This window comes from Pseudochaenichthys georgianus, unplaced genomic scaffold, assembly GCF_902827115.2.
Source record: "Pseudochaenichthys georgianus unplaced genomic scaffold, fPseGeo1.2 scaffold_629_arrow_ctg1, whole genome shotgun sequence".
In the NCBI taxonomy this organism is placed as follows: Eukaryota; Metazoa; Chordata; class Actinopteri; order Perciformes; family Channichthyidae; genus Pseudochaenichthys; species Pseudochaenichthys georgianus.
The window spans coordinates 109,414-123,379 of record NW_027263187.1 but is presented as its reverse complement, the minus strand read 5'-3'; the positions used below and the strand labels follow the sequence as shown (position 1 = coordinate 123,379).

Below are 13,966 nucleotides of genomic sequence, written 5' to 3'. Positions count from 1 at the left end.
CACACACACACATACCCCACTCACTCACTCACTCACACACACACAAACAGACTCAACCCCCGGGAGTGTGAGACAGCCTGGGAATGGGATTACCGCTCTCAGTAGTGTGTGTGTGTGTGTGTGTGTGTGTGTGTGTGTGTGTGTGTGTGTGTGTGTGTGTGTGTGTGTGTGTGTGTGTGTGTGTGTGTGTGTGTGTGTGTGTGTGTGTGTGTGATCACCTCCTCATCCTACAGTGGGTGTCGGCAGACAGACAGGCTGAAACTACTGAATTAGCACACACACCCACACACACACCCACACACACACACACACACACACACACACACACACACACACACACACACACACACACACCCCACTCACACACACACACACTGGATTTGGTGGTGCTGGTCCTCCACTCCTTTGGAGGACACTTGTAGAGACATTTGTGAATGAAATCTCCAGAATTCTCCCGGACAGTCTAACTGTATCTAATTTCAAAGTTTTAAAACGCGTTCTCTCTCGCGGTGGTTTCCCCTTTTAGATGTGACAGTCCTCATGCAGCAACTCTTTCTTACATTTCTTTATCATTTTCTGAGAAGACAATAAGAGAAGTCCTCTCAGAAGACTTCCTGATTGAGTGCAAAAGGTTTCTCATGCTTCTGCACCGCAGGCTTGTAAAACATGACCGTGGACTTCCTAAAAACATAACTTCCACAGTCCAGACGCATTCTTAATGTGCAACACATGGAACGTTTTACATTCTCATTACTCTGGTGCTCATTTAACGAGATATTTGGCTTTGAAGTGAGGAAATATTATATTACACTAAAGGAAAGCCATTACACGAGAAGACCACACACTCATCAAAAGCTTGTTTTTAATGTTCAGTACATTCAGCTGTTCCGTCTTGATTCCTCTGCCTAAAAGTGCTTTCAAGGCTGCGGCCACACGAGGACGAAAACGGCTAAACGCATAGGATTGACCGGCCGACTGTAAAAATAAACATATTTATAACTAGTTTAGTTTGAGAGGTAATTAAAATAGCTAAGGGCGATGATCTGACTTGAAGTGTGTGTGTTGCTGCAGCGGGAGGAGCTGCAGGTGAGCAGAGCTGCGTGTCTCCGTCCTGTCAGATTAGACTTCACTCGCGTTTATGTCCACATCGAGAGAAAGATAAATAATCTGAATTCAGGGTGCAGTTTACTTTGACGCGGGGGTGAGCAGCAGAGGTGGGAGAGGCGGGGCTATTGCCTCATCATCATTGCTGTAGATGTTGCACAAACAACTGTAGCATGGTCAATAGCGTCCGGAGCACGATAGCAACTCTGCGATCTGCCATTGTTGTTGTTGTTGTTGTCGTGTGGCCGAGCGGTCTATATGATACTAAACAGTAACGCAAACGACCGTTTTCATCCTCGTGTGGCCGCAGCCTAAGTAAAGCGTGCTCAATGGGGATTTAGCCATCAACCAATCAGAGCTGATTTATATAGCCCGACATCTCACATCTCAGAGGAGAGTCTGTGCCGAGTATGCATGAGAGACTAGAGAGGAGTTCTCACACAGATTTCCCAACAAAGCAGAAGTGCATTTCCCCGGCGAGCGGCTGCACGAGGCGTTCGCTGCGCAGGTGGTGCAGAATCACTTCAACTGAATTGAACTTTGACCTGAAATGCGCTGGTGATGTCCTTCAATGCACCTCCAAGTGAGCCAGGAGGGTTTCCCTGAGTTACACATCGCTCTCTAAACCCAGCAGAGTTTGTGGAGGAATATTTAAGTTCAGTTATTATTCAAAATCGTTATACGTGACCGTGTCCCGTCTGTGTAAAGAGACTCTGAGCTGATAGCGCTCATGTTCATCTGAAGTGGGTCATCGTGCAGAATGAGTGCTTTCGGTACTTAAAGTATATTTTCATGCCAATACTTTTCAGTGTATTTTGAAATCAGGACTTGTAATGGAGTACTTTGACACCAGTTGTTGTACTTTTACTTAGGTGAAGGATCTGAGTACTTCATAAAAGTACTCAGTTCCACCCCAACGCCGTCTGTGTATCTAACAAAAGATAACGCCATTAAATGGACCCAATTACTTATACTAATGTACCTGAATGTGTACTTCTGTAAATTGTAATCGTTTCTATCAATACTGTGCCTCGTCTCTATCTATACTTTGCTGAAACAATGTACATTGCATCCTCTGTGGGACGAATAAAGGACTTCTGATTGTGATTAAGGATGTTTTCAGGGTGGCTTTAAAGGTCTCTTGTAATAGTGTGTTAGTCAGAGAGGAATCCTGTTGCAAATACCTCGGTATCTGGCTTGATGATCGTCTCTCTTTTAAACTTCATGTCAATAACCTGCTTAAACACTGAGGGTGAGGCTAGGGTTCTTCTTCAGGAACACGTCCTGTTTCTCGCTTGAGGCCAGGAGAAGGCTCTGTGACCTTTGACCTGTGTGGACTCTGGGGATCTGGTCTATATGAATGCACCTGCCCATTGCCTGGTCCAGTTAGATGCTGCGTATCACAGCGCTCTGAGATGTGTGACAAACTGTAAAGCATTAACCCATCACTGCACCCTGTATGCAAGGGCTGGTTTGCTTTCACTAACTGCACGGAGGCTCAGTCACTGGTATTTTATATACAAAGCCATGCTAGGGAAACTTCCATCTTATATCTGCTCCCTGATCTCACGGAGAATTGTAAGTGGCTACTGCCTGAGATCGAATGCTGTGGTTTTATTAAATGAGCCAACTGCTAGGACTGTCTTAGGGAAGACAGCTTTTAGATGCAGCTCCTCTGTCTTGGAACAGTCTGCACATTAAATGGAAACTGAACAATCTGGTGCCACTAAATGTTTTTAAAGCTCGGTTGGATGCTAGTCAATCAGAAGCTATTGGTACCTGCTTATGTGGATCATTATGTAAATGATGCTGGATGATGTCCTTTTGTTGTTCTGTTTATGTTTCATGTGGAACTTCTTGAGCAGGTCTCCCTTGGAAAAGAGATCAATGATCTCAATGGGATTTATCTGTATAAATAAAGGTTTGCAATGAAATGAATCCAGAGAGAAATAGTACACAGTGTGTCTCGGTTCAAAGAGGCGTGTCTGCCAGCCGCCTGAAGGGGGCACTTTAACCCACATGTCTCTCTCTTCGGGAGCAAAATGTTCTTCCTGATCCGCCCTCCATCAGCTGCTGCAGCCACCAGCCAAACAGCGAACAGGACGAGGCACTTTTTAAAAAATGCAGCGCCGGGTTTCATCCCTTTTGCAGGATTACGCTCCCCCCGTTTGTGGCAATGTGGAGAGACATTAAACTCAGCAGAAATAGTTTCCATATGACTGACTCCCCAACTGTGATTATCTCTCAGAGCTGTTTCTCCGCGTGCATAACAATAAACATGCAGGCGCTGTGTGTTCACATGCATGGGGCACTCAGGGCTGTGATTGAGCTGAAGTCACCAGCCTTTTGTTCTGTGTGGACCAAACCCCATGCATCTGCTTGACCTTTTAAACATACATTAGCAGAGGTTATTATTACAATAATGTATATACATTAAGATGGACCCTAGTAGGGGAAACACATGTGTTATAGCAACAACAGAATTAGACAGAAACAAAGAAACACATGAGAATTTACAAAGGGATAATAATACATATAAATAATAATACAAATAACATGAATGTACATACACACAGATATGATACTGTCTGTATATATATGTGTGTGTGTGTGTGTGTGTGTGTGTGTGTGTGTGTGTGTGTGTGTGTGTGTGTGTGTGTGTGTGTGTGTGTGTGTGTGTGTGTGTGTGTGTGTGTTTAAAGAGCTGGATGTGAATGATTGTATTCGGTCGGGAGGAGCAAAGTGCTCCTGTTACAAGAAGAACCCACGTGAACTCAGGCTCCACTCTGATTGGCTGGAAGCCTCTGCACGTGCCCTTATGAAACGTGCAGGCAAGAGACGATCTGCAGGGGGCGGAGCTAGAGGAAGAGTAGGAGGAAGAGGAGGAATGGGAGGGAGAAAAGAGGGAGGAATGGGAGGGAGAAAAGAGGGAGGAACGCTGCGGGATCAGAGGGTTCACTCATCCCAATGCACAAAGCTTTACTATAACATATAGGCCTACCGGTTTTATTTTTATTTAACATGCTTTTGCTTGCATGGGATTGTCTATAAAAGACATTTTTTACCAGGTTTGAACAATAACATTTTCAAATATGTGGACAAAAAGACAAATGCACACACTTCAAATAATGTAAAAACGTGTACAAACAGTGTATGTATTGCATGCAACTAACAATTGTACAACATCAAATCAAAGTACACTAGCCTAAAAGTCAACTTGTGGACTTAGAAAATGATTTTGTTAAAGGTTTGACAGAAAGATGTGGAACAATTCAAAACAAACATCATCTGTGGACTCAAATATGTGTTTTTTTTTGTTTGACAGACAAATGTAAAAAAAATAAAAAGCATGTTTAAATGGCATACAAATTAAATTTCACTGCATCATATGCACTATCTTATAAGTCATGCGTGGAGTCAAATATGGGGTTTTCTTTCTAGTTTGACAGAAAAATGTAATACATTTTTTTTTTTAAAGGTATACAAATTACATTTCACAGTATAAATCATATGCACAAGTACAAAATCATAAACTTGAAATAAGTGTCTGAAAGCTTAAACTAACAGTGCATTGCATATGACTTTGCTTTAAGAGCGTGTGGGTGACAGTTTGAGATAGTTGATGGTTGTAGTAGTAGTAAGAGGGAGATGGTGAAACACCCCTGCAAGAAATAGTGGACAACGTGGCTCTCAAAGCATGTTCCTGTCTACCTGCTGAATGTCTCACTGACAGAATACTACTATAAAGGTACAGAGGGGGAGAACACATATTCCCTGCCTTCAACATGCCATACATATACCAAACCGGTGTACTGTGAGTGCCACATTCCTCACTAATGACGGAGAGAAAGTCTATTTTTTGTGCCTTTTATCATAAAGGGGATTATAGTGAGTGACCCTGGTTTCTGTATGTGAACGTTAACCCAAACTGATGTAATAAAACTTCATAAAATCTGACTTCAAAAGTTGTTCAAATACATTTTACTTGCATTCATATGGGGAATGTTATGTATTCTATGTAATCACATACATAACACAGATATATCTGACAGACAGACAGGCAGGCAGGCAGGCAGTGAGACAGGCAGTGAGACGAGCGAGACACCCAGCTTCTTCTCACAATCCACGTATGTCTGTCTGTCCTAACTTTACCCTCCACCGTTTTCCTGGAATCTCATCCTGCACCGTATCCCTCCGCGAAATAGTCCCTTACTTCAATGCGTATTAACCAAATGTGCCCCTTTGCGTGTTTTTTCCGCCAGGATTAAATCGAAAGAGGAACCGACGGCGCACATATTGGTGATACATTTTGATGTCATGGTCGGTTTTTCGCACATTTGGTTGTTTTGGCGCGGTTTTGCTGCGTGCGGAAGGACACAGGAGGGTGGAGGGATATATATGAAGCATTCTCCGCCGAGCCACACCTACTCTGTGTTCGTCTGCGCGGAGGGACTATCCTGTCAGGAAATACCATGCTGCCCTGCTCTCTCTTTAACTTTACACGCAGAAAATCTCACCCCAGAAGACACTTGTAGTTTTTCCTCTCTCTCTTTGTTGGATTTTACCTCGGATATTTACGCACGGGTTTCTCTATTGTTGTCTTTTTTCCATTTTCCTGCATTTTGACTCCCTCTCCTGGAAGGACAATTGAAGGTAAGGCGTGCAAAATCTTTAAAAAATGCAAAATGTATATTATTCTAGTAATATGGCATTCATATCAGCTTATAAATGCGTGTTTAGTGTGCTAATGTGCGTGCTTTTCTTGCTAACTGTGCATTGTGTGTGGTGCGTGGGGGAAGAAAAGCCGGTTTCACGTGGGGACACCATGCTTTGCACATGTGAGCTTTAAAGACCGGCAGGGCGGGTGCACATTTGCATTAATCCGCTGCTTTTGCTCCTGTTTTATTACAAAGGAAACATTGCAGTTACTTTAAACTTGTTGTCATGTTTTTTTTGTAAATGCGTCACTTGTAAATGCACTTAAATCGTGTTTAAATGTGCACATGTTGTCACAAAGTGGTGATAAAGGATGCAGTCAGTGTGATTGATTAAGAGTTACATCTGCACAAAGAAAAACCTCAGTGAGAATTATATGTTTTATTTTACATTTTGAGTAAATGCGTCACTTGTAAACCGTGCATGCAGTCGGCGTGATTTATACAGCTGTAGTGAATCTAAATCGAGGAACAGTGAATATTTAGCAATTTTCCACGTGTGTACATTACATTAGGAGTAAATGCGACACTTGTAAGCGCGTACACACATTGTTTTATTACAGAAATACACACATGGTGTGCACTGATTAAAAGCCTGATTAATACATCTTTACAGGATCAACTTTAAACCTGAATTGAGATTTTTTATGCCTACTGATGGAATGCCTTCATATGGGATTAACACTGATTTAGTGTTGGGTTTAAGTAGTGCGTAAATAGCGTCATTAACACTTAATTAGTAATATTTGAGTGTCTTGTATAACACGGCTCTGTATTTGAGGTTGTTGGCTCAGGTTTCCCAGGCTGCCATGTTACATAAAGGCTGCCTTTAACTCGCTGTCTGCAGCACACACACTGCTGCTTTGTTCTCACACACTGCCTGCTATACATGCACATACCATAAGACCCCATAGGAATACCACTGGATTTTCCCCTCACTCAGCCTGCTCCACTTAAAGCTTTTACTGGTTACATTTAAGGCTTTTACAGCGTTTTTATTATTATTATTATTATGAAAGCATGGTTTATAGCAACATGTCCTGACTGGTTAGCGCTTGGAGCTTTTTAAATGCTAACTACCCTCTTTGTGCTGAGCAAAGCAGGTTTAGTCAAATAAGTTGTGAAACGGTAGCAATGGGTCCTGGGAAAACACAAAAGCCTCCTTTTGGGGTTTTGCTTTCCATGCCAGCAGGTAGCCGGGGAAGCTTTTTATTCACTTTCCAGGGTGGGGAGAGGTGTTAGTTTCGGTCTCCCAGCTGTTGCTGTTATGTCACATGGATGGGAGGGTGTTAAAAGTGTTTTTTCTGTGGGGGGTTTGGGGGAGCATTTTGGGGCGGGGCTACGATGATGTAAACACTGATAAAGAGTGGCTCACAGTGGGGTCGGGTCTCAGTCTGGAGGAACTGGTTTAATCTTTCACTACAACTCGGATTACTACATTTCAACACTCTGGATTTTAACCCCTCGCTACCTCTTTCCTCCTCAGATTCTGCCAACATGCTTCAAAGCTTCTCCCAGTCTCAGGACTGGCTTTACACAGAGCCGCTGTTGTTTGACGATGAGTTCTGCCAGAATTTGATGAAGGACCTTCAGAGTCTGCCGACGCCCCCCCAGTCTCCTCCGATGAAGCCGGGTTTGGGCGGCACCAAGCCTCTCTCCAAAGAGGACCAGCTGAGCTACGTGTCCGACATCCTGCTGGAGGACCACGACATGCAGCTCAACTGGAACTCTGACTTCTTCCACAGCCAGGAGAGTAAAGAGGGGGATGTGGGAGAGCCCTGCTCCCCCCTGGAGGAGGAGGAGGGTGGGGAGGACTGTCTGTGGCAGTGCCTCTCCGGAGACAAGAGTCTGGAGGAGAAGCTGGTGTCCTCCATGCTGGGCTCCAGTCCGCTGCTCTCCGACATCAACACCTCCATCTTCGAGGAGATCGCCGGCTCCACGCTGGACTGCCAGAACCTGATGGAGCCCGGAGAGGCCACGTCGGACTACGGCTCCACCGGGGGGGAGCTGTCCACCTACTCCTCCAGCGACTCTGGTGAGATAATAATAACAATAATAATAACAACAAATCCACCTACTCTGGTGAGACAACACCTCTTGAGTCCTTCAACAAAACTCACTTATTCAAGAAGTATTTGCTTTTATCTTTTGTACATGGCTGCAGTGTAGATATTTGTACATGGCTGCAGTGTAGATATGTGTACATGGCTGCAGTGTAGATATGTGTACATGGCTGCAGTGTAGATATGTGTACATGGCTGCAGTGTAGATATTTGTACATGGCTGCAGTGTAGATATGTGTACATGGCTGCAGTGTAGATATGTGTACATGGCTGCAGTGTAGATATGTGTACATGGCTGCAGTGTAGATATGTGTACATGGCTGCAGTGTAGATATGTGTACATGGCTGCAGTGTAGATATTTGTACATGGCTGCAGTGTAGATATTGGTTCATGGCTGCAGTGTAGATATTTGTACATGGCTGCAGTGTAGATATTTGTACATGGCTGCAGTGTAGATATTTGTACATGGCTGCAGTGTAGATATTGGTTCATGGCTGCAGTGTAGATATTGGTTCATGGCTGCAGTGTAGATATTTGTACATGGCTGCAGTGTAGATATGTACAAATTAAATGTATTATTATTCATCCAGTGAGAATACACCCTATAACACCCCTTGAATCCTTAAATCCTCTCAAAAGTCACGTATTCAAGGTATTCTGATAAGGTTTTATTAGATAAGATAAGCTTTCATCCATCCCTGTAGGGAAATCACTTTGTTACGACATGGGGACAGTGCTGCTGATCAATGATGCCCTGCCTTTTATTTATTTCAAGTATCCATGGGAAGAAGTTATGTAGAGACAATATAAAGAAAAGTAGGTTAACATATAACAGTAGTAAGTGATACCAGCGACTCCGGTGAGATAGGGGTTAATTTGATAAGATAAGCATTCCTTCACCCTGTAGGGAAATCAGATAATCTTTATTCGTCCCTCAGTGGGGTGTTTACTCTGTTGCAACAAAGGGACAGTGCCCTTTGTCAACATGTAACAGTAGTAAGTAGTAACAACAAGAAGTCCAGGTGTCAGCAATGAGGGGAACACAGGGCAAGGGGGTAGGAATAAGTCAAAGCAATGATTAGATTTTAAAAAAGGAAGTGAAAGTCCAAATGATAAATAACTGATATTATAAACACAGAATAAGCAGATACAAGTTAAAATAACAATATATAAAGGCAAGTACAAGTAACAACAATAAACAAAGAAATACATGATAATAATAAGAAAATAAAAAAGGAGGTAACGGATGTGAATAAATCATAATAAATGTCTTTTTATACTATTATGAGACTTTAGCTTGAGCCTTTAACCCTTAATTATCTTAAACTTTAACAAGCCGCTCCCCTTATTGCATTAAGTAAGTGTTTGACTCCAGGTTAATCTTCTTATCCTGCAGCATTTTATCAGCGTGAACGCTCCTCTCAGATCTCTGGCATTCCTCTGATAATCCCAGTTAGTGGCTCTGAGCCCAGACAGTCTATTTTAAGCCCCGCCCACAGTCTATCTAAAGCCACGCCCACCTGTAATCTGCAGCGGGGGCGGGGCTTAAATCACAGACCGACTGACTGACCCATGAGAGGTTTTAAAGCTGGATAATTGCCCGTGTGTGTGTGTGTGTGTGTGTGTGTGTGTGTGTGTGTGTGTGTGTGTGTGAGACTCAGGCTTGGCGGCTACATCCATTAACTCCTGGCGACTCATTTTACCGCCTTCTGGTTATAAACAATCACAATGTATTAGCTTTTAATGGAACTACTATTTTACTTTATAATACTTTTCTATATATAAATAAAATGATAACAATCACACAAAAAACAGGAATATAATTAATTATAAATAAAAAAACAACAATATTTAAAAAATAAAATAAGCTGATAAAAGTTTAATTAAAACTATTTAATAAGACTGTAAAGATAAAAACGGGATACATATAATAATGTAAATACAAATCACGACAATCTGATAAGAAAACAATTTTTTTTAAATGTTTACCTTTTTAGCTTTTCGTTCTGCTTTCCAACAGTTCGCGCACGTTTATGGCTGCCGTGTGTGTGTGTACGTACAGTGTCTACACTTTTGTTATTGGTGTCAGCTTCTTGAAATGTCGTCTCGTCATCACAGCGGATAAAGTTACCACAGGGGTCGGAAAACAAGTGGTTGTGCCTGTAAACTCCGACAACTATCATACATTGTGTTTTTGTAATTAACCCGTTTCTTCTTCTTGTGTTACAGAGGAGGAGATAGACGTGGTGACGGTGGTTCGGTGCTCCTCAAGCCCCTCCCCTCGCACCTCATTGGCCGACCTGTCCGCCCGTCAGCAGAAACAGGAAGAGCAACAACGAGCTCAGCAGCGCCAACACTTTGAGATCCAATCGCAACACAATTACGCCGCTCCGTGTCCCGCCTCTCCGCCACCTTCGTCCAACAAACGCTCGAGAGGAAGCGACGGATCTTCGCGATATCGTCACTCGTCGAGAAACTCCTCGTCTTCTTCGTCGCGGTACCACAGCCACAGTCATCATCACAACAACAACAGCAGCAGCAGCAGCAGCAACTCGTCACGAAACTCCACGGAAACGGAGGATGAAGAGGAGAGGCGGCGAACGCACAACGTCATGGAGAGGCAGCGGAGAAACGAGCTGAAAAACTGCTTCGTTCACCTGCGAGACAACGTGCCCGAACTTTCCAACAACGACAAGGCGTCAAAGGTTGTGATCCTGAAAAAGGCCAGAGATTGCATTTACGGTTTGGAAGATGAAGGACATCGACTTCAATCCAAGAGAGACAGACTGAGGGCGAAACAGGAGCAGCTGAAGACTCGGCTAGAGAGGCTGCGAAGCTAAAAGGCAGCGAGTTGAGTTGGTTTTAAGTGACAATGCAAGGGGAGGGTGGGGGGGGGGGGAGACTGTACAAAGAAAGGGGATGCAGATAAAGGATGGCGTCATGCTGCAAAGAGCGCACAGAAGTTTGACTTTCTTGTAACGATAATAGCGCTGGACTGAGCAGACGTGCTGCCGACGGAAACCCAACACACTCATTGCCTCAGAATTCATTATCCTCATGCCTTGACGGCCGATTGTTGTAGAGAGTAGGAGGGTTTTTGTTAACAAAGCGAGCAGATTTTTTATTTTTTTAAAGCTTGGCTGAACGCACACTGAAAGGCAAAGACACTATATATATATAACATGTCTTTATCGTTTCTTTTGGGGGATACCAAATGGTGCAGAAGCCACATCAGCTCAGGAGTTGAATGAAACTTGAATGTTGTGTTTTCAGGACGTCTTATAGCCATAGTAACCAGTGATCCCTCCACTCAGGTGTCTGATGCTGGCTTCCAAGTTCTCTGTTCACTTCTGTGTATTCCAATTTAATCCCAAATCTAATGCTTTTGGAATGATTTTGGATCAGAAACGAGGGTTTTTCAGTGTGCCTTCAGCCCGTTTGGCCTCAGGCCGAAGCACCACTCAATTCTCAGGTTAATGACAGTACTTGGAACAGGTAGTAATAACAATGCTTGGCTTAAATTCAGCTCGGAGTTTTTTCTCAAGTTGAAAACATGGGAATAACTTTGTATTTAAATATTTTGTTATAAATTGTTTAAACTCAAAGGTAGCCATATTAAAAATGCAGGTTATTGTGAGGAGACTGAACCCGGGGAGGTGAACCTAAAGTCGTGCTTTCGTAGCAAATCAGCCAAAGTGGAGATGAATAAAAAAACATTACGATTCTTTCAAATGCAAAAAAAACGGAGACAAACCGGTGTCGTCCTGATATTCAAAGGTTAAAGTTCGGAGGACGCTGCAACGAACATCACTGTGATATTTACTTCTATAGCAAACAAGTGTACATTTAAAAAGCCTTTTGACTATTAAAAGATCGATTGATCCAAAAAAAATGCTTCATTAGTCATTGACCTCATGAAACTTCACTTGTCGTGAGAAAAACCATTACAAAAAATAAATTGGCCATGGTTTCATGAATGAAAGCCACTGGGCAGCATTCCCCTGTGTTAAACCGCGTCATTTTGTGTCCAATTAAACTTTTTTAGTATACGCTGACGCCACCATTTAAAAGTTAAATTGAACGCTGTACATGTTCATCTTGGCTGAATTTAAAAGCCTGAAATATCTTTAATTGGGTTGAATGTTTAACTGAATGCTATTGTAACGCTAAATATCAATTATCGCCAATGTTCTCTCCATTAAAGTGCTGTCTTTGTCATAAAATGTGCAAATGTAAGGTAAACATTTGCTTGTCTTGTCAAATGTCTTAAAAAATGCATCCCGTTAGTTTTTTTATGAATGGAGTTCTCCCTCGAGTGTTCTTGAACAGACCCTGGTTGTTGGGAATAAGGAGAGTTGAGGTGTTTTTTTTTTTTTTTTTACGGTAAAAACCTGTTCTGCCTTGAAATGCATTTTGTTCAGGACTTCCTGTTGGATCATGTCGCTGTCTGGTTAAAACCTCATTTGCTTCCTACATGTATTTTATTTTCAATTTCATGTTTCAATTTCCCGTTTCCATGGGATTTCAGGTTCTAAATAACTGCCTCCTGAAGTCTATGTGGTTTTAACAAGACGGCAAAGGATGATGTTTGTTTGTAAATGGAGGTAGAGGTGTTTGTTGTTTAAATGGTAAAAACCTGTTCTGCCTTGAAAATTAATTCTGTTTTTGATGTCGCTGTCCGGTTAAAACGTCGTCTTCTAACGAGAGTTTTATATTATCCTCGGACGCTTCAGCTCCTTGGAGTTTTAACCATTTGCTGAAGTAACGAGACAGCGACGATGATGATTTCTTTGTTCTTCGCATGATGAAAACCTACCTCCACCGGGTTGCAGTCTGTTCTGCAATGTTAACGTTTTTTCTGGTTTAAATATTGTACAGATTTTTTAAAAGAATATGTAAATATTTTTGTTATTGTATCATAAATTATTTGAGTTGCTTTTTGTTTCATTTTGAATTTGAGGATTGAAAAGAAATGTTATCCTTTACCAAGCAGCACTTTTTTTTTCTAAATATTGTCGTAATTAAAGAATGAGTAAGAGCTGGGAAGCTTTGTGGTTTTATTGCACACACACACAGTCAATAACTGGAAAACTGTTGCACTTTTTGGTATTTTAATAGTAAAGTAATACAACTTTAGAGCCAACTAAATAATATAATGCACTACATTTCAGTAGTCCCTTGTTAAATCACACCAAATGGGCCAAAGATGGCAGATTATTAGGCAAATGCATTGAAAGAACGTGCGCAGAAAATCAATCAAAACAAGTGCCATTAAACGTGACACATGGAAAGTAGTTTTCCCGCCTTTTTAAAGTCTAATTTCGGCCTCAGCTTAGACTATTGCCACATACAATGCCTTGCAAAAGTATTCACCCCCTTGGCATTTTTCCTGTTTTATTACATTAAAACATTTAATTTGATTTTTGGAGAATTTGTATTTGATGTACACAACATGCCTACAACTTTCAAAATGCAACACATATTTTTTATTGTGAAACAAACAAGAAATAATAATGAAAATGAAAAAAACATGAGCATGCATAACTATTCACTAAAGTCAATACTTTGTAGAACCACCTTTTGCAGCAATAACTGCTGCAAGTCTCTTGGGGTCTGTGTCTAAGCTTGGCACTGGGATTTGCTTCCATTCTTCTTGGCAAAACTGCTCCAGCTCCTTTAGGTTAGATGGGTTCCGCTCGTGTGCAGCCATCTTTAGGTCATACCACAGATTTACGATTGGATTAAGGTCTGGGCTTTGACTAGGCCACTCCAAAACGTTTAAATGTTTCCCCTTAAACCACTCTTGCGTTGCTTTAGCAGTATGCTTTGGGTCATTGTCCTGCTGGAAGGTGAACCTCCGCCCAAGCATCAAATCTCCTGCAGACTGAAACACAGTCTCCTCAAGTCTTTCCCTGTCTTTAGCTCCATTCATCACTCCTTCTATTTTGACCAGCTTCCCAGTCCCACAACATGATGCTGCCACCACCTTGCTTCACTGTGGGGATGGTGTTCTGAGGGGGATCAGAGGTGTTGGGTTTGCGCCAGACAAGGCGTTTACCTTGATGGCCAAAAAGTTCAATTTT

The 13,966-nt window shown here is 42.2% G+C and overlaps 1 protein-coding gene across 1 annotated transcript; it reads left to right on the top strand.

Annotated features, from left to right (window-relative positions):
- Positions 1 to 5,522: 5,522 nt before the first annotated feature.
- Positions 5,523 to 12,929, top strand: mych (myelocytomatosis oncogene homolog). The gene is made up of 3 exons (XM_034079477.2): positions 5,523 to 5,757; positions 7,306 to 7,854; positions 10,113 to 12,929. Exons 2-3 carry the CDS (start codon positions 7,317 to 7,319, stop codon positions 10,721 to 10,723), a joined length of 1,149 nt encoding a protein of 382 aa, XP_033935368.1. The 5' UTR covers positions 5,523 to 5,757; positions 7,306 to 7,316; the 3' UTR covers positions 10,724 to 12,929.
- Positions 12,930 to 13,966: the final 1,037 nt, after the last annotated feature.